The sequence below is a fragment of the Cyanistes caeruleus genome, chromosome 1 (genome assembly GCF_971803275.1).
Source record: "Cyanistes caeruleus chromosome 1, bCyaCae1.hap1.1, whole genome shotgun sequence".
Classification (NCBI taxonomy): domain Eukaryota; kingdom Metazoa; phylum Chordata; class Aves; order Passeriformes; family Paridae; genus Cyanistes; species Cyanistes caeruleus.
In genome coordinates, this window is record NC_141701.1 from 118,018,959 (window position 1) to 118,038,324 (window position 19,366).

General features: G+C 43.5%; 2 protein-coding genes across 4 annotated transcripts in view; both read right to left on the bottom strand.

Annotated features, from left to right (window-relative positions):
- Positions 1-1,625: 1,625 nt before the first annotated feature.
- Positions 1,626-4,164, bottom strand: PRR15 (proline rich 15). 2 transcript variants are annotated; one of them, XM_086852795.1, is made up of 2 exons: positions 3,993-4,164; positions 1,626-3,539 (listed from the first exon to the last, which is right to left on the bottom strand). In XM_086852795.1, exon 2 carries the CDS (start codon positions 3,528-3,530, stop codon positions 3,168-3,170), a length of 363 nt encoding a protein of 120 aa, XP_086708921.1. In that variant the 5' UTR covers positions 3,531-3,539; positions 3,993-4,164; the 3' UTR covers positions 1,626-3,167. The 2 variants fall into 2 exon arrangements, with proteins under 2 accessions (XP_086708921.1, XP_086708927.1); XM_086852801.1 differs by lacking the exon at positions 3,993-4,164 and adding an exon at positions 3,853-3,941.
- Positions 4,165-11,597: 7,433 nt separating this feature from the next.
- The window catches only part of CHN2 (chimerin 2), a 158,354-nt gene continuing 150,585 nt past the window's right edge, over positions 11,598-19,366 (bottom strand). For both annotated transcript variants that reach the window (XM_086852786.1, XM_023919175.2), the window contains 3 exons: positions 17,941-18,078; positions 16,991-17,096; positions 11,598-13,437 (listed from right to left, as the gene is read on the bottom strand). In XM_086852786.1, coding sequence (XP_086708912.1) covers positions 13,266-13,437; positions 16,991-17,096; positions 17,941-18,078 — 416 coding nt within the window. In that variant the 3' untranslated portion in view covers positions 11,598-13,265. The remainder of the gene's footprint in view (positions 13,438-16,990; positions 17,097-17,940; positions 18,079-19,366) is intronic.

Genomic DNA, 19,366 nt, shown 5'->3' on the forward strand with positions numbered 1-19,366 from the left:
GATTCATGATCTCTATAAAGATGAGAAAAATACCCACACTAAGAGTGCAAACTGCCTTTTAATAATCCAATGTCCAGAAAAGCACTATTGTTATAACAGAGCAAGTATTGTCCAATACATAACAAACTATTTCCACTTCAATGGTTAAAAACAGTAATTCAGCTGCTCCATAAAATACCATTTTTTTTTTTTTTGTTCTGTATCAGCTTAATTAATTTACATGTGTACAGATTACTTAAGCTTTATCTGGGGCTCTGGCTGAGAAACAAGAGGCCTTCTCCCTGCTCCTGGCCCTGGTGTGGGTGAGCACTAAGCTGCAGGTACTGCTGGGCACAGAGGGCAAGGAAAGTGAGACGAGGCAGCCAGCCCATTTTCTCATGGATCTAGTTTTTCAGTGGCTGCTATCACATTCATTGAAGCAAGGATTTGACTGAGCAGGAAGATAGGATTACGTCTCCTTCCCACAGCTCAAGGTCAGGATAAAGATGGAGGAGTGCTGTGAGGTATTCTGCGTGCATTTATTGACTTTGTATTTTGACCGAATTTCCAAGATGAAAGTATCGTATGCAAGGATTAAGATGTGGCTAATATTTAGTCACATATTAGCCACTATTGATATTGAATCTTAGCAGCACCCATCTGAACAACACACCAGACTTCTCAAATAAAACCCAAATTGGATATTTCTTGAGCCTAAGTAAAGACTTGCAGCTAACAAACCTGAGGCATTTCCAAAAGGCAAACAGAGGTTCAGTGTAAAACAAGGCAGCTTTGAGGTACAGAAGAGAGGAGGAAAGTGTGTTTTCACAACAGTTTAAGGATTAAAAATGCAGAAAAACATTGATATAAAACACTAGTCTGCATTAATTCTCCAGCCTCTGGCTAGTTCTGAGGAACTGACCCTCACAGAACTCGCACCAAACCAGATGCAGGAGTTAAGAAATGCATCAGTGCAATTTCTGCTAACTTGTTCTTCCATTTTGGGCACACAGACATACAAAAACGTTTCTTTAGACCTTAGAATACATAAACACAGCAGACTATTTCTGCCTGTAATAAACATGAGCAGTTTGCCCACCAAAAGTAGTATGACAGCCCTGGCAGCAAAGCCACCCCTTTCTGCCTCCTTGCCCCACTCCCACCCTGGGTTAACTGTAGCTGGAATTGGGTTCTTCTTAATCCACCTCTCAGTTTCCAGCTTTTAAACTTTCCCCCTTCTCTCTCATCCCCCTTTTTCCAAGACTAGGTTTGCTCTGACTGCTTCCTCTCATGAGAAAGATTTCAGATGTCCCTTGACTGAAGAGGCCTTCTGTAAGAAAAGCACTTCTGAGGAGAAAGTTTAAAGAGCTCCCCTCACCCACCCCAGATCTTTACTTGGTCAGATCTTTGCATGGAGTCAGCAACATAAATAGGCAGTCCAAATCCAGTACTTTGTGGTTTTACTAAATGAATTAAAAAAAACCCCAACAATATGTATCTACACACTGGGTGGGAAAAAAAAAAAACCCAACCAAACAACCCAAAAAAAGAGAAAGCTTTCATGGAAATAGATTTGATGCTACAGTCCCTTTGTCCTTGGGTTCCAGAGTCTGAAGGAGTGAATGACCAGTGAGCACCTCAGCAGCTACGTTGTCTGAGTTTATTGCACAGGAGCTTTCAAGGTTCACTACATATTATTGTGCACATTGAACCATGGGGCACTTGCCCAGAATCTGGTGCAACATTTAATTTTGATTGTCAGTGGCTGGTTTAATTCACATTTTCAACTGGAACTCAGTTCTTATTTCCTTTCCAGTCACTTTTTATTTTTATTTGACTTCAAATGATTAATTACAAATAACCAAAATCATAACTGCATAATACTTGACTGATAGGAAGTAATTTTCAGTGCCTGCCACTATGTAGTATCTCGTATTCAGAAAAAGTCTAAAACCATCTTAACAATATAAAGTATATTGCAAATGCATTTAAAATAAATAAGTCAGTTGTTGCTACATCACCTACTATCAAGAAACGTGTAATTGCTAAGTATTTTAGCTGATTTTGCTCTGTAAGGCACAACACCAGTACAAATCTGGCTTATATTTGTCCAAAAATCCAAGAGCTCTTAGAGGGAGCAGATAACTACTCGAGTGAAAGCACATCATCTCACCATCAGAAGAAATCCTGGGACATTTAACCTTGCTTCAAAAGCCTCAGATGTGGTAAACAGCAAACACTTCCAGTGGTGCCCAAGCCTACTTCCACACTAGAACTGCAACCCTGCTTGTGCTCTCCAGGGCTGGGCTCATCACCCAGAAGCATGTTTACATCTTATCACATAATTTCTTCATTGGAGCTTCATTACGCCAGTTAACACCAATTATGCAAAAATCATGTATCCCCTGGGTAAATAGTGTGAATTTCTAGACAACATGGGCCTCCCTCTGTAGTAGAACTATGAGGGACCAGTCTCTGAAACACCTGCTTAGTATCACACAGTAAGAAGAGGGAGAATACCAGCATGGTCCTGCCTTTTCCATATGTAAATGTGATGTGGGACATGGGCAAAGGCAAGGGCCTGCTCCTCACAACACCTCTCTTTTGACCCCCGTGGAGGACGGAGGACGTGTTTGTGGCTAATGGCAGGACAGGCACACTTTCGGCACCGCCGGAGGTCCTCGGCCCTGAAATTACATAAGAGCACTTTGTTCCCCCCTTCCTTCGATAAGACAGCTTGTGAGACGAAGGCAGCAAAGCACCTCCTCGGCCTGAGAGCCAGAAAGAGCTAGGTCACAGGCCTCAGAGTCAGCACGTTGGCTCCTGGCAAGGGCTGCAGGAAGGTTCAGAGACCCCACCATCGGCCTTGGGATATAGCACCTTTGAGTCCGCTCACCACAGTACAGGGAGTGGGGTGTTTATTTGTGTTTTTTTAAAAAGACAATCACATCGTCCCGTCATCCGGGGGTTTGGTATTGGCCGTGTTCACCTAACACAGCACGCGATTCCCTCGCCCGGCAGTGGTGCCGGGCTCCCCGCAGTGTCCGCTCAGCGTTTGGGAGGCCGCTGCCGACGAGTCACCCATGGGTCCAAGCCCAGCTGTGGGGCAGTCACTGACTCCGGCTGCCCGTCCCGCCAGTTCTCCGGCCGCCCATCCAGTGGCAGCTCCTGGGCAAGGCCCTCCTGGGCTACTCGGCCCCTTGGGCGGCGTGGCCCGGGGCGCCGCCGCCGTCGAAGACCTCGGGGCTGTCGGCCAGCAGCGAGGTGCGCACCTTCCGCCGCTCCTTGAAGCGGCCCGAGTGGGACACGCGGAGGCTCCGCCGGTTGCCGACTCCGGTTCCCGCGGCGTCGCCGCTGCCGAAGGGAGGGGGCTGCTCCTCCCGGCCGTCGGGGCTGGGGGTGTCGGCGGGGGTCTCGCTGGCGACGGGGTGCGGCGGGGCTACCGCAGCTTCCTTGTGCTTCTTCTTGCTGGTCAGCGATTTCCACCAGGGCCCCGCCGAGCCCTTGACGCCGGCCCGAGGAGCGGCGGTGGCCGCGGCGCTGTCCGCCATCTCGGGCTCCTGCGGGGGGAAGAGGGCGACGGCGGGTTGGCAGCCGGGCACGCCGCCTCCCCGCTCCCCGCCGGCGCCGGGACCCCTCTTCCCCTTCCCCAGCCCCGGGGGACGGGCAGCGCTGCCGGGGCGCTGTGCCCGGGGAGGGACGGGTCCCGCGCCGGGGGGAGCGGCCTGAGCCCCGTCGGGCGGCTGGGGAGCGCCGCCCGCCTCCGTGCGCGGCTCGCACAGCCTCAGGTAAATGACGCCCCGGAGCCGGGCCGCGGGACGCGCTCCCCGCGCTCACCACCCTCCATACCCAGAAGCAGAGCCGAGGCCCTACCTTGGGGCTGCTGCCTCCCCGCGGGACGAGGCCGGGAACCCGGCGCCTCCTGGGGCTCCTGCGCTTCCCCACCCGCCTCCTTCCCTCCTCTCCCCGCCCCGCCGGCTCCCTGCGCAACAGGTACGGGAGGCGACACTGACCTGCGGGAGCGCGCTCCTGCCCCGCGGAGCCCCGGCGCGGCGGGGAGGGCGGCTGTGCGGAGCTGTGCGGGGCTGTGCGGGGCTGTGCGGGCTGTGCGGGGCTGTGCGGGGCTGTGCGGAGTTGTGCGGGCTGTGCGGAGCTGTGCGGGGCTCAGAGGCCGGCGGGCAGGGAGGCTGTGCGGGGCGGTGCGGCCGCAGGTGCCGGCCGGCCCCGCGGCTCGCCCCCGTGGGCGGAGCGGCGGCCCGGCCAGCCCCGGGGCCGGGCGGATCCCGCTCACCTGCCCGGCTCCCGCGGGGCGGGACGGGAGGGACCGGCCCTGAATCCGCGGGGCAAGGCTCGGGGTCCCCTGCAGGAGGAGGACAGCGGGAGGGGGAAGGGGAGGAAGAGCAGGGAGCCTCGGCGCAGGTGAAATCCGGGGCTGCCGAGATGGATGCGGTGCTGCCACCGTGCACGGCTGAAACAAAATATCACTGCTTTTTGTTTGTGCACGTGCTGGGTGTGAGTGGGTGGGTATTTTATAGCCTTGAAGAAAATAGAATTGTGGTTAACTGCCCTTCTTTAGAAAGCGGCTGGCGCTGTAGGTCACACGGGGTAGTGTAATACTCGTATTCAAATTGACCGAGTATTGGGATTTCGACACTCTGTGTGGTGATGGGTATATGGCCATACAAACGACTTTGCGGTTTTTTTATTCACCAAGAAAAGAGAAAACAGATTTGCTTGTGCCACACCATATGTTCAAAGTGATGATTTTTTCTTTGGAGAACTACACCATGTAATATGCATTTGATTTCTAACGCCCTACCCATCAACTACACACTCAGCCAGTCAAGGATGCCTATGATGGTGCCAAAAAGTGTGTGAAAGCATCATATTTCAGCCTCATTTTCTTTTGCACATCAACTTCTGCTATTTGCAGCTTCCCTGAATAGTCCATAAAGATAGGAGGAATTGAAACTGGTGAATGCAGGTTACTGAGGGAGAGGAGCCTGGGGCATGCACTTACCTCATTCTGTAGATTGCCCTTTTCAAAAGTAAAGGCTTTTTGATAGGGAAGCATACACACTTGAAAGTACTCCAAACTGTCTATCATACTAATTAAAATCAACAGCAAAAAAAAATTTTCTATGGAATAAAACACTAACTTCTAGTGATAAAAGATGGCCTTTCCATTCCCTCGTAATAAGTAAGCAACTAACATTTTCCAAGACACAAAGCACCAGGGCGTCAGGCTCTCTTGGGCCAAGGGCAGCAGCAAACCACAGGGTCAAATTTCTCCTTGTGACTGTGACCTACTGCTTTGCTACTCACTTTTATCTGTAGGGAAAGAGAACACCAGCATCTCTCCCCGTCTTGTCCCAGGGAAGTGCCTGGGAAAAAGGGGATTTAAGTAGGAAAAAAAAAGTAGTTTTTATTTTTAAATGCTCTTTTCACAAAAAACATTACTGGTCATCTTTTATAACTTTTACTCTGTGACTTTTAGGGTCATACAAAACATTTAGTATTTATTTTATTTTGATTACCATACGCCTGACCTCTTAGCTCACAAAATGCCAAACTTATATCAAATCAGTTTGGTTTTTTTCAGTTAAACCCATTTCAAAGAGTCCTAGAATGGAGATTTTCCCTCTTTGACAGTATACTGAAAGCAGAGCCTACTGAAAAGAGAGAGGCAGGTTTGAAAGCTTTGTAAGAGACGTGGGAGTGGGAGGATGCTGCTTGCATGAGTCTGTGGTGCTGCAGGAGCAAAACCTTCTTTGCTTTTGAAAGTCACAACATGCTGTTCCACAAGATTGTCACTAAGGTTAGTGTTTATACAAAAACAACTCTGACAGTGAAAATGTATGCTCTCTCCCTTTCTTGCTGCGACAGCACTTGTTGCATTCTTTCAGTATACATATATTTACTGTGTTTATTGAAATGGAAAAGTAAATAACATGTAGCCTATTTCAAGGCATGGAAGTTGGATAGCACATTCATTTAATAAGACTGCTGCAGTTAAATTCTGTCCTGTCTTTGCAGTGGGGTTTTATAGTCCCAGCTAGCAGGTCTCTGCAGGATTCTAGCACAGTACACTGCAAAATAAAATGATGGGGCCTTTTAAATTATAACATGCTCCTTTTGTGTACAGTTGGACCATATTGACATAAATTTCTTCATAATTTGGAAGGCTCTCCAAAACAGAAATATCCTTATATTTTCAAGACTTAGATTCTCATAGACTGATTTTAATGTCAGTCCTCAAACTAATCTTATTTACAACCCCTGTTACTGCAGTGAACAACAACAAAAAATTAATAGTGCTTCTTGCAGTTCCCACTGTCCTTTTTCCAAACTTTGCAGACCCTACTGTGCTCAAGTTGAAATTTGGCTCTGGAAAGCTTGGATTGCCAAACCACACCCTTATCTAATTGTGTTGAGGGGACCCATCTCTACTGGCAGGACAAGAGAGGCACCATCCACTGCAGACATCAGCCTTCCCAACACCATGGAACCGTTTGGCTTCCAAAGCTCTGATATTAAATGGAGTTGCAATTCTACCCAGAAGCATAACAAGCACTAGTGAATATTGCTATCTGAGCTGAAACCCCAGACCATCCAGAAAATGTACTGGATGCTTGAAACTTGGGTTTCTCAAATGCTAATGTTAAGGCCAAGGATGTGTTCACACCAACTGAAAAGAGTATATGGCACTGGCACCCATAGAGAGCAGAGCTCTGCTAAGGTCCATACTCCCAGCAATATTCAAAGTTTATATCTTCAAGTTTCAATTCAACTCCTAACTCTGCCCTGATACACAAGTGAGCAATTGGCTCATAGTAAAAAAAAATATGCAACACTGATACCTGCTGGCACAAGTTGGCCCTTTAACATTCAGCATTAAAAACAATACTTGGAACTGTTGTTCCATAACATAACAAAAATGTTATGTTAATTTAAACCAAACAACCTCTGTGTACAGGAAAAGACCACACAAACAACTGTCTCTTATCTGTGTTAAGCTGCCAGTTCAGAAGAAGCCAGCAGTGACTGAATTTCTTTTAGATTTAGATTTCCATGTGCTAGCAGCAGCTCAAATCTTATCTTTTACCATAATAACCACAGGAAGGACTCCAACCATTTTATAATGGGCAAGAACATTTTCCCTGTTGATGCCAGGCTGCCACTCAAGACTGTGGAACTGCAGCATTCACTGCCAGTCTACATCTGCCCTGCAAGTAAAAATAAAAATAAAAATAAAAATAAAAATAAAAATAAAAATAAAAATAAAAATAAAAATAAAAATAAAAATAAAAATAAAAATAAAAATAAGTACCAGGGCATGGATTTTAACTCTGCACCTGGTGTATTTAGCCTATTAGTGGTGACTCTGTGGAATAATTTCAAATTTGGGCCTCTGTCTGTATATGCACTGGTCAGGCATGGTTTCAAGGCAGTGAGAGCAAAGGATTATTCCCCTTAGGCAAAATGAATAAAACTACACAAGGCCTAGTGTAGTTTTATCCATCTATGCCCTAGCCCCAGCTTTACAGCAACAGGCTTTGCACCCTCCAACACTTCACAACCACTCCTCATGTAGCAGACTAGGACATGCATTGCACCACAGCCTCTGGGTATGAAAGCAGCAGTTTGATGGGCTGAAACACAGCCCTTGCACAATTTTTGAATCAGTGCCTCTAGGAAAGAAAAGACTCTCAAAGGCCACAGGTGACACCGTGAGCCCCTAAGAGGACCTCATTTAAGTACAATGTAATGTGGATAGGGCATGATTGCCTTGACTCCATTTTATTGACTGACACAGATGTAGTCTTAAGTTTTCTGATCTTACCTCCAACACTAGGGCAGACAATATTCTTATTTACATGGGCCCTAAGGCAGCTCTGTGAAGGGAACTAGTCCTGTAGTGGAATGCAAGGTGTTAGCTTAGTGCTAGTGCTCACTCATATTCAATGGGAAGTTCAGCTGCATGAATAAATCTGTCTCAGAACTCAACAGATTCTGAAACTTTACCTAAAATACCCATAACTACAAGGAAGGCCCAAATCTTCAGCAAAACAGACCATAAACACAGAATCCACACATTGTATGGAAAGACAGAGCAAATCATTAGTGATACCAATATGCTGCACAGTTTTCACAACTTTGAGAACCACTCAGTCTTTAGGGCTTTAGATTTCCAAGGTCTGTTCCTATTCCTACTTTAATTGTGACACTCATGTCTGAAACAACAAAAACCCCACCATGAACAATAGCCCCTTATTGACATCATCCATATTCCTAACAGTGAGGGCTGTGCAGCTTGCAGTGACAATACTGGTTCCTCAATATTTGGATTATTAACCTAGCCCTAACAGTTACCTATGGATGTTATGGATACCTATGGAGCCCAGTCTCCTAAAGTCCTTGGGCGGCAGCATGTGGTAATGAATATGGATTTTCATCACATTGATCATCATATGTGCCCTCCAGTAGAACAGAAATTAAGGTGTCTTCAAATATGGCTGGCAGCAATTTATGCTCTTCAAGATCTGCAGCTCCAAAGCCAACATCTAACCCTACTCCTCATTCTAACATTCCTTTTAGGGAATGGCTCACACTTTCAAGAAAAGAGAGGATATTTTGACTGTCACCTTATCAGGCCCTGCAATGAAAGCAGCTTCCAGGGGCAACCTTGGTTTGTGCCATCCCCAAATCTGCTGCAAACTGAACCCTGACAGCTGTTAATTTCTACTGTAGCTTACAGAGCACTTGCTCCATCTGACACAAGCTTTCTTCCTAACTTCCTTAAAATATCCTGCAATAATCCATGTCCTTGAGGCTTTGAACACCCAGTCCTGGCGTTACCTGTAGCAGCAGTATAGTTATATTCAGAACACCATGTCTTTGGAGAAAGATAACGTAAAGTATGGCCCCCAGATAAGATCCACTGATGTCCTGAATCTGCAGGCCCTAGAGCATTCAGCAATAATCTTAGTTCCCTAAGGTTCAGATTTCTGAATCTTAACAGTTTTTTTTTTTAAATCAAGGAATTAATCTCTACAGCTAAAGAACATAAAGTGTATTGATGCTCTTACCCTTATCTCTATTAGCTCTATAGTCTCTTCATTTCCTTTAGATAGCTGTAGGGATAGCAATGTAATTCTGCTTTGAAGATCCAGTTAGATGGCATTCTTCTTGCCTAAGTGTTTGTCAACTACCTCCCTATTCAAAGAGGTTTTGTGCTTTCAGTCCCTGGTTATGGGTAGGGGGTTTATTAGCACTGCAATATTTTTTCTCTTTTCTGCAGAAATGCACTCTGTACTTGTCAAGAAAAGAGATAAGAAGTTGGTCAGACAGGCTCCTGCAGGGAGGTTGCAGAGGAGCTGGACTATATAGCCTTTGAAGGTCCCTCCCAACCCAAACTATTCTATGATTCTGCGATTATGTGATTCAGCCCAGCTATTTATGACTCCAGGTACTCCCAGCACCTCTCCAAGGTCTCACTAAGCCCAGAGTTCAGCCCAATACCCCACCTGCAATCCCTTCTCCCTCCCATGTACTGCATTTCCCCGAAATACACAGCCCAGGTCTGTCAAAAACATTGTTTCAGAAGAGACCCCAAACCTGATACATTCCTTCCCAGAGTCTTAGGCTAAGTGCCCCTGCAGCAGTGTCCATGTCAATAACACTCAAATTTTCTGTGAGCTTTGAGAACATTGTGGGGAAAAGTGTAGTCTTACCTCTTCTTTAGAAATAAAATGAATGTGGTTCCAAATCACCCAGCTTTGTGCTCTGTCAGACCTGTTTTGTAGCTTAAACTGACCTCAGCTTGCAAAGCAGAGAGTTGAGAACAAGCCTCTGTCTTCTTTGTACTTTGTAACTTCATGTTAAAAAAAGTTTTCCTTACTATGCACTTTGTTTCTCTTTCTTCCCCCTCCCCCCCACAAACTCTTCTCCCTCGGTAACTTCTACATCCTTTGTACAATTCCAATAGTATTTGACAGCAGGAGAGGGATAATTAAGTTTCTCAGCACCTGGTGTCTGGGTGGAGGAGCCCCGAAGTGGTGGCTCATTTGAGGAATCCCTTTGACAGCTCCCTGTCCGGTGCCCTCTCAGGATGTGTGTGTGTCAGAAAACAACTCCTTTGCTCAGTTCCCTGGTGGGTTCCAAATACTTAAATCTGACAGTGGTGAGTCTCAGAAAGATGAGTATAAAGAAGAGATTTCAACTGTTCCATAGCACTCTGGAAAGCTACCACCTTACAAAGCATTAACATAACTTTGATGTAATGTTTCACGATTGTTAGACACCTCTGCTTTATGCAAGGTGAGTTGTCCTACCCCAGTTGCTGTGAGGATGCACAGAGTGGCACCCAGAACATGAGGACAGCTGAATGGCAGATGAGTATCGGGAGTGGGTGGCTGCAGGAGGGGACTTGCTGCTTCACCAAGGGCCTTCTCCAACAGCTGGAGGGGAACAAGGTTTCTGCTGATCCCTGGCCGCAGGCAGGACCCCTGCAGCCAGACTCCGGTGTCTCACCTGCTCCCAGAGGTGCAGAACTGTGTCCTACTCCAGATGAAATGACCTAACAGGGAAGTTACATGGGCTCACACACAGCCTCCTGGAGCATCTTTCAAAGGACTCTTTCAACTCGCTGCTAGTGTGAGGTAAGTCATCATGCTCTTGCTGAAAGCTTTGAAGCAAAGGGAAGGATTTGGTTTAATCCAGTCAGACCCAATTTTTTTCCTGTGTACTGGATTATAAGTTTCCATTACAGGTAAACATGATTTTATCTACCGTCTCAGCAGTCAGTTTTGCGGAGGGAAGTCTGCTGCCGTTTTTCTTCCTCAAATGGTGAATCTGAAATGGTCTGACCTCAGCCGTGCAGCTCAAGCCCAGGTGCAGCAGTGATGGCCACAAGTCCGACACAAGAGATGAAGCAGGCGCAGCACAAGGTGGCACTAATGAGGTGTGGAGGGGACAGAGTCCTTTCACCTCCGTGCTCAGGATGCCCCGAGGATGCTGGACATCGGCTGCTCGGTTAGCCAAGCGAACAATTTAATAGATATTTGTGTTTTAAGACACAGAATCGTGCTCATCCCTCTGTGCAACAGATTAGAAACTTCTGCTCCCCAGACAGCAAGCATGGGTGCTCCCAGGCACACTGCCTTGTACTGTCATCAGATCCTTAAGATGGGACATGTGTTGGGGATTCCAGACAGTGAGACAAGCTAAAGCTGCCTGTGTGCTTGAAAAAACAACTCATACTGGAACTGACCAGAAGAAAATAAAGAAAAGCAAAGTTAGTCAAATGTCTGCGTTGAAGAGTGTGGAAAAATACCCTGATGGCACTGATTCTCTGATATTGATTAGATTTGATGCTGGGATTCGATGCTTGCTTGAAGTTTTGCATAGAGGTGGTTCAGGGTGGTCTCTGAAAATAAATGTGTGTGCATGTGCTTGGCTGTGGTAGTATGGGCAACCTAGTGCCAACCTGAAACTGTGACAGGCAGTAAAACTCTTCTGAATTTTTGAGCAGGAAAGTTTCCAGCAATGTCAGAATGGTAATTAGCGATTGATTTTTGTTTGGCAGCTTGCCTTGTAGTCAGTGACAGACACCAAAACTCTTTTAACACATTTAATGGGTTTTTTCCTTCCATTTACACTATCATAAATTACAAAGCATATTTCACTTCACAAAATAAAACCATTTCCAGATCATTTTTATGACAGTATTAAGTAGAACATAACCTACAACAAATAGTCCTGTACAAGGCAGGAGGATCTATGGAAGTATTGGGAACTCAGACTATTTACCACTTGCTCTGCAATCTGGGTTAATCTATCTAGCCCTTAGTTATTTCTCTAGAAGACAACAAATTTACAGTCATACCCTCTACTTCTCTTCATTATCATAGTTACACATATTTTTCAATTTGAATAGAAACATGTGCTCCCTGAAATAATTCAGGAAACTGCATCACTGAGTTACCAAGCATATGATACAAATGATCAAGACGAGGGCATATTAGAATTTTTTTTGTACTGAAAATTGAGTTTGGTAGTAAAGTATGTTGATTTTCTATGCTTGCAGAAACATGTCATGCTGAGAAACAGTTTTAACATTAGGAATAAGTTGCAGTTAGACTACGAACGCTGTAGGTCAATGCACGCGAGGGGAGAAAAATATTAAAATTTGGTAAAAATTAAATTTACCAGCTCCCACATGTCCTACACATTCTTTCTTTCTTTTTTTCTTTTTTTTTTTTAAACAAACCATCAGGAAACACATTCGAGATAAATACCTACAACTTTAGCAGATTTACTGTACATTTATAAATAGAGAAACATGACAAAACATAACTCGATTTTTACAGAAAAACCAAATCCTTCATCATTCACCCAAAAAAGTGCTGACTTTCAACAAGGCCAGAAAATATCCAGTGTCCCAGCATCATGTAACTTATATATTACTGTGACATGTGAAACTGATACTACCACCAGGACTTTTAAAAAATTCTTAAGACTGTATTTTACATAGGAGAAAAAAAGAAGAGAAAATACTACATGTTTTGGGAAATAGCAAATGGCTAGAAGTGTACAATCCTAGGCCTCTAGTGCCTAGATGCAATGAAACCTAAGGAAAGCTGAAATATGCACAAGAAAGGTATTTTCCTTTAAAACACTTGCAATGGAAGAGGTATGTCAGGATAATACTGCATTAGTGGCAATTGTTTTCAATATATCATAGCAAAAATGCAGGAAAGAATTATGTGAAAATAATCAATGCACCGCATTGATTTATAGTTTGCTAAAATAAAATGCCATTCTTTCAGCTAGGTAAAGTAAAAATATCTTTATAATATACGTTCTGTTTCACAATTGACATATATAATTATGTCTCATGAAGAAGGAAATTTATAGGTGTATACAAGTAACACTGATTAAGTACCTTTATGCTTCTCTAGCCATATTAAAATACGTTTTGTGTTTCTTAATAAGTTAACAATAAAATTGTTTGAAACTTCTCAAAACAAATATACATCTGAGGCAAGGCAAAAGATACAAGGTAAGAGGATTTTTTCTGACCTTCTTTTTCCCTTCTACAAAGAGGCATATGTCTATGAGACATAGGCTTTCCCTAAACATTTTGGCATCCATCTGCAACTTTGCAGAAATTGAAGTGCAGTCAAGGAACTCTTCCTTTCTGTTTAAAAAAAATTAAAGAAATGTTGTTTTTCCTTCAGACTAATTATCTTAAAACAAATGGCTTTGAAGATATGCCTCTCTGACTAGAAGAGAACATCTTCATTTTCTATTAAAATCTGCACAATTAACTTCTGGTACCGCATGTCATTCAGTGTAGCAAGGGTACTGTCCTCTGGAGGTCTCATTAGAGTTGGTCCAAACACTATTCCCAGGTTTTCAGCATTCATAAAGTTCTCCTTTTCATGCAAGGTAACCCTAAAATAGAAAAAAAAAAAAATAAAAAGAAAGTAATCAGTTGCTTACTTCCCAGGAAAAAAAGAATATCTGCATCTTTGTAGTCTTGCTCCACATCAAGCACTGGTATGTAGACATTTTTCACTAACAATTTTTATTTTATCTCAATATAGTAACTGTTTCCACAACAAGTACAAGGCAGCTACGGTGGGACTGTGATTTTTGATGCCTTTAAACACCTCTCATGGGCCTCTTCAGTGATTTTTCCATGTGACTGCTTGTTAGGGTGTAAGAATTAGTGGCTTAATTGCTTTTTAAAAACCATAATCACGATTTAAATGATGATGTATGCAACAGTCCTCTATGCAGATCTCTGGCAGGTTGTGCTTGGTGTGATCACACAGGGGGTGTGCTCCACAAATACAGGCAAGGATTTTCCTTATCTGATGCTCCCAGACATGATTCCAGCCTGCAGGAACCCAGCCCTTCACATGGATGTTCTGCCTTGCTGGCTGCCTCAGGCCAGCCAGCAGCTGAGTGATTCCAACTACTTGTTACCCTTTAGGAGTTGGCTGAATCCTGCACCTGCCTGGAGAGGTGGCTTGCTTAAATTGGGCTGCTATAAATACCATCCATCCTTGACAGAGAACAGAGGCACTTCAGGGAAGAGCCCAGGCTGTTTTGCTTGCTGACATAGGTCATATAAGGTAAACAAGAATAGATGGACTGCTTGTGGCTGGAGCAAAGAAAGGCCACCAAGGATTGGCCAAGCTGCAGAGAAGGCAGCCCTGACTGGAAAATCAGTCAGGCCTGCTGGAAAATGCAAGGTGCTGTCAAGGTTTCCCTCCAGTGCTGGATCACATCAGTGTTGCCTATTTGAGTGGCATATTGAGTTCAGTCCTGAGAGTGCTCTTGCACTGCAGTGTAGGACAGCCACAGTGCCTTGATCCATCATGGTCCTTGATCAGTCATGGACCAGACATTTCCTGTGAGAGATACAGCCTGGATAATATTTCACATCTCCTTCATACAACTGCTCTGCCAGGGTGAAGTACATCTGGTTTTGCTGAGGCCTTCCCTAGCCATGGCAATTCCCAGCTGGGCATTGTGAGTGGATTCACTCATGCCATCAGGGCAGCACAAAATCGCTGAAACCAGAATTACTCTGGTCTTCCCCTGTTTGCAAAGTACTCGTAAAACTTGGTTTTGCTTCTGCTGTCATCTCTCTGCAAAGAATGTCTCTGTCACAGAAAAATGCTGCTCCTCTTTGCTTTCAGGACAGAAATCCATTAGTGCCCCCACTCACAGATCTTCTAGCACATATATTAGCTGGGCTTTGCAAGGAGCAAGGACAAACCAAGGCTGTGAAGCTGCAGCCACCTCAGTGCAAGTGTATGTGTGAGACTCTGCTTTCCCTCTGTGCATGTATGCAGCACAGATGTTCAACAGCTGTGCAAAGCTACACAGGTCTTACTAGCACCTCTGTTCAGTAGTGTGGGGCTTGCTGCACAGCTGGGGGGAACACAGAGAAGATTCAGAGCTTTACTGAGATGTCAGTGTGGATGGAGTTGTATGTATTTCACCACAGGGGGGACTGCTCACGCTATTGCATTTCCTTCAATTTTGAGCAAAAAGTTATCAGAAAGGTAATTAATTGACCAACAAACTTATTTTTTTGTTGCTGATGTTTTCCTCTGCTGGATTTTCCTGTGCTTTTAAGAACAACTCCAGAGTTTCTCTTCAGTTGAGAAACAGCAGTGGTGTAGAGGCTGTGACCCTGCAGTCCTGACATAGACTCCCTTATACTGGTGCATGTTTTATCCATGCTGGAAGAGTCCTAGGGGGTTGAAGTTGGAACTCTGTGTTTAATCTACACAACAGAATAGTTTGAACCTTAATGATTCTTTCCTCTTTCACATTCAGATCTCTCCAATGGATTCTCTGTAGGAACTGACGTGCAGTTGATTTCCATGCAGACACCAAAAGCTACAATTTGGGAACCGAGAGGAAACTCATTGCATGACTTGCAGATATTTGAGAGAGAAAGTCTGATCAGAACTTCAGACTCTCTTTGCCTCATCAGTAGTTCAGTTCAACAAGCTGAAACAAAGCCTGGACTGCAGTTCATGAGAAGGAGGAAGGCAAGCCCATAAATGTCTATTAAAAATTTGCTGTCAGGACATGAAAGTACTGATTCTGTGTGCAGGTCACTTTTCTACAGCCTCCACAGGCCTTCTTAAAAGCCAATGTGAGTCGCCATCAGTTGTCCATGCATATGTACTGACAAGGGTGATATTTGCACATCTCATTTCTGCAGGGTCTAAAAGAAGCCCCTGCATGCCCAGGTAATGTCCCATCAAGTGGAAAAATTACTCAATTGTAATGACCTGAACCAATTCAAATTGAGGAAAAGTCTCTGCATAATGAGAACCTGATAGAGCATGAAATGCTTTTCAAAAAAGTTCTCTGATGCAGCTTTATGTGAATTGAGGTCTTTTTAGGTTGGCATTAGTACTGCAGAATAACGTAGATTAAACCCAGGAAGTACTCCACATTTATGGCTGTGTTGCAAGTAGTGGGACAACTAAGAAGAGAACAATGGTTTTCTGAATAAAAGATCAATAGCTTTATTCTTCCCTTATCCCTTTTTCTGTTGTTAACAAGTATCAAAGTTTAACCAGAGACAAGGAATAACTTGGGCAATAAAGCCATAAATGAAGGCCTGCTTTGAGATGCCAGCACCAGCTGTACTTAGCTTAAAAATCTTACAAAGAAGGCCTCTTGAGGCATGTAAATACCCAAAGCAGCAAAGTAGAGTTAGGATGGTTTTGAAAAAGTTTTGCTTGAAATGAGTGGAAGTGATGGACCCTCTCTGGACCAGTCCTTAATTTTTCTAGTTACCTAGCTGAAAACTTGGAAAACTTGGAAGTATACTCCTAAGTACCTTAAAAAATTGAATTTATGCACTTTTTAAAATTTCGTATGCCTTATGAAGCTTTATGAAGCCCCTCATGGATGTCTTATGTATGCCTAAAGAAGCTTTGGAAAGCAAATGAGGCAGAACATGTTTAAAACCAAGAGAGATATAACTGGGACCCACATTACTTTTACTAGTCATATAAAAATAGGCCCTGCTTGATTCTTGGGTTATTGTGATGTAAGCAAACAACTCATAAGAGACAGCTCTTTCCTTTTAGGGTTATTGTTCAAGAAGACAAAAAAGGAGGTAAGGGGAGGCAGAAGCAAAGCATGGTCAAGTGCTGCCTCACAGCAGCACATCTCTGGACTACCCACCATTTGGTATTTTTCAGATATTATCTGCCTCAGAGAAGCGTGACAAATGTCAATTAACTCTTGAAGGGTTTGCAATAATATGCCAGCAAAAGGATCTATGCTATAAAAGTGCACAGCTTATATGCACTTCTACAAACAGCTTGTCTGCTTATCTCTAACATTATTGGTTTAGTGGCAGTGCCCTAATGGAAGCTTTATTAGGACTTTCTGTAATATTTCTCTTTCAAAGCAGAAAATTGCTAAGCTCTTCAAGAATTACCCTGCATGTCAATTAACTCACTTTTTGAGATGAATCATTAGGTATCTAAGTGTCTCGTAGTGAGCAGCAGGGAGTAACATCAACACTTCATGTATTGCTTCTAGTCGTTCATCAGGATTGGAGATTTCTGTAAAAACACCAAACAGGATTAATGTTAATAGGGCTTTCCATGTGTACACAGCAATAAATCAGGAAGATAACTTATTATTATGGAATCATTTACAAGCCATTGACTGTGCTTGCAGGGATAAATATTGCACTCATAAATGTGATGCTTATCAGCAACTTCTGCATGCTCAGAAAAAAAGGTTTTAAGAAGAAATCAGCAACAAAGACCACCCAGGAGTCATCCCCATGGTCTGTAGCTCTATCTACAGGTCTGTATAGGTACAGTACCCGAGCTTTGTTAAGTGCCTCATAACACTATTCTGCCCAGAAATGTCCCTTTAAAATATTACAAAAGATTACTTCCATTAGCCTTCAAAACTAGATGGGAGTGTGGATATATGACTTGAGGAGGCTATGCTTGAATATGTAGGTTTAGCTAGAGATTGAAATGGCATGGGATTACTTCAAGATTTCTTAATGTATTTAAATATGTAGGTATCAATGATATCTACATATACTGAGTATCAGTGCTCATTTGAAACTCTTTGGCAATCTCTCTAAAAATCTGAGCAGAATTTACAGTATTTTTTTATCTTGACATACAAAAAGACACTGAAACCACACTTTCTGATACTATTAGGTTATTTTGATACCATATATTTACTTTTATCTTTTTAACCTGCATGATATCCCATCTGATGAACAATCAGGCAAAAGCTTCACGCAAATTAAGGACATGGCAGAGAAGGAATGAAGACAGTGCCCATTTTTCCAGGTTTTTTTCTGTCCTCTCCTTTAATGTGGACAGCTTTATGGATGGGAAATGTAAATAAAGGTTGGTACAGATGCTATGCAATACTTACTTGCTGCCTCAATGAACTTGGAATAAGTGTCATAGGTGATCACGGGAATTGGTAAGTCTCTGAAATATAGCTTCAGTGCTCCAGCAATGATGTTTATGTCTGGATAAATACTGGCAGAAATATCAGCCTTGTCACCATCTAGAAAAGGAGGAAGAAATCTGTTTAAAACCACCTTAATTTTGACAGAAGCAAGGCTAGACTTCTAAGTCAGATTTATTGTGTGCAACCCGACAAGAAAATCAAGCTGAAAGTGTTTGGAGGGCTTAAATGAGAATATATTGCTACCAGCTTTACAGTATATCAATGAGGAATGGTAGTTTCTTTATGTTTTAGTAAAAAATTTATTTGCTTGCAGCTTTTGGAGGGGATGGTGATTACAGCATCCACATCTGCAGTGTACCACCTCAAACATACTGTTTTAATATTGGATGAAAAACCATGCTAATAACATATTTCTTGCATTTATCCCATTTATTCACTGAAACGAAGCTATTTAGTAACTTGTTCTGACATCATATTTTCCATCTGCAGATCGGTGCATAGGAGTATGAGCCATACTTTCATCTCCACTTGGGGAAGGAGAGGCAGAGAGAAATAACATAAATTTCCAATGTCTCTCAGGAGACCAGTCGGAAAAATCAAGAATCATCCAAATCCTGCACATTTTGTACCAACATATCTATAGTGATTAGCTGAAAAGAAAGCTGCCTTATATTTTGCTATCTTCTAATGTCTTAATATTTGACTTATTTATTTATGGCAAAGATCTGAATTTAAATAGACATATTAAGGTATTTAGTTATACAATTATTCTGAAATGTGCATCACAATTTTAAAAATTAATATGTATACTTGTAATGGATGGAATGCTAAACAGATGAATTATGCATCTAAAAAGGCATATATTTTGTTTGCCACAATATAACAGTTAGTCAGAACACTATTAAAGAGCACTTTTAAACATGTGAGCTTAGAGTTTACAGGTGTTTCTGGGAAATCCTGGCTTGCAGCGGGTGAAATTACAAAAAATAGCAGCAAGGCAGGATCACTATAATTTTTCAAGTTCAAATGACTACCTCTGTTCTGTACTACCTAGCAGCCTCATACCCACATTTTTCTCCATATCAAGAAATTCTGCTGTCTTCCCTTCCTGGGACCTTCTCTCTTGGTGACCTTCCAGTAGAAAGACGGTCAAGCAGGGGGTGTGGCTGTCTGGATTTTAACCCCCAGTTTGACCTCAGGCTTCTGTAGTCCCTATTTCCCATCCTTCAGCTAAGGATACAGCGCTTCCTTCGAGGCAGGAGGTGCAGGTGAGGACCACAGGTGAGTTCTCAGGCAAGGCTCTGCCTGCTGGCACAGCAGAAAGGGGTTTGCTGTGTCTGCCAGGAGGTGCAGGCACAAGCTTGGGCTGCTGCCACCAAGGTGC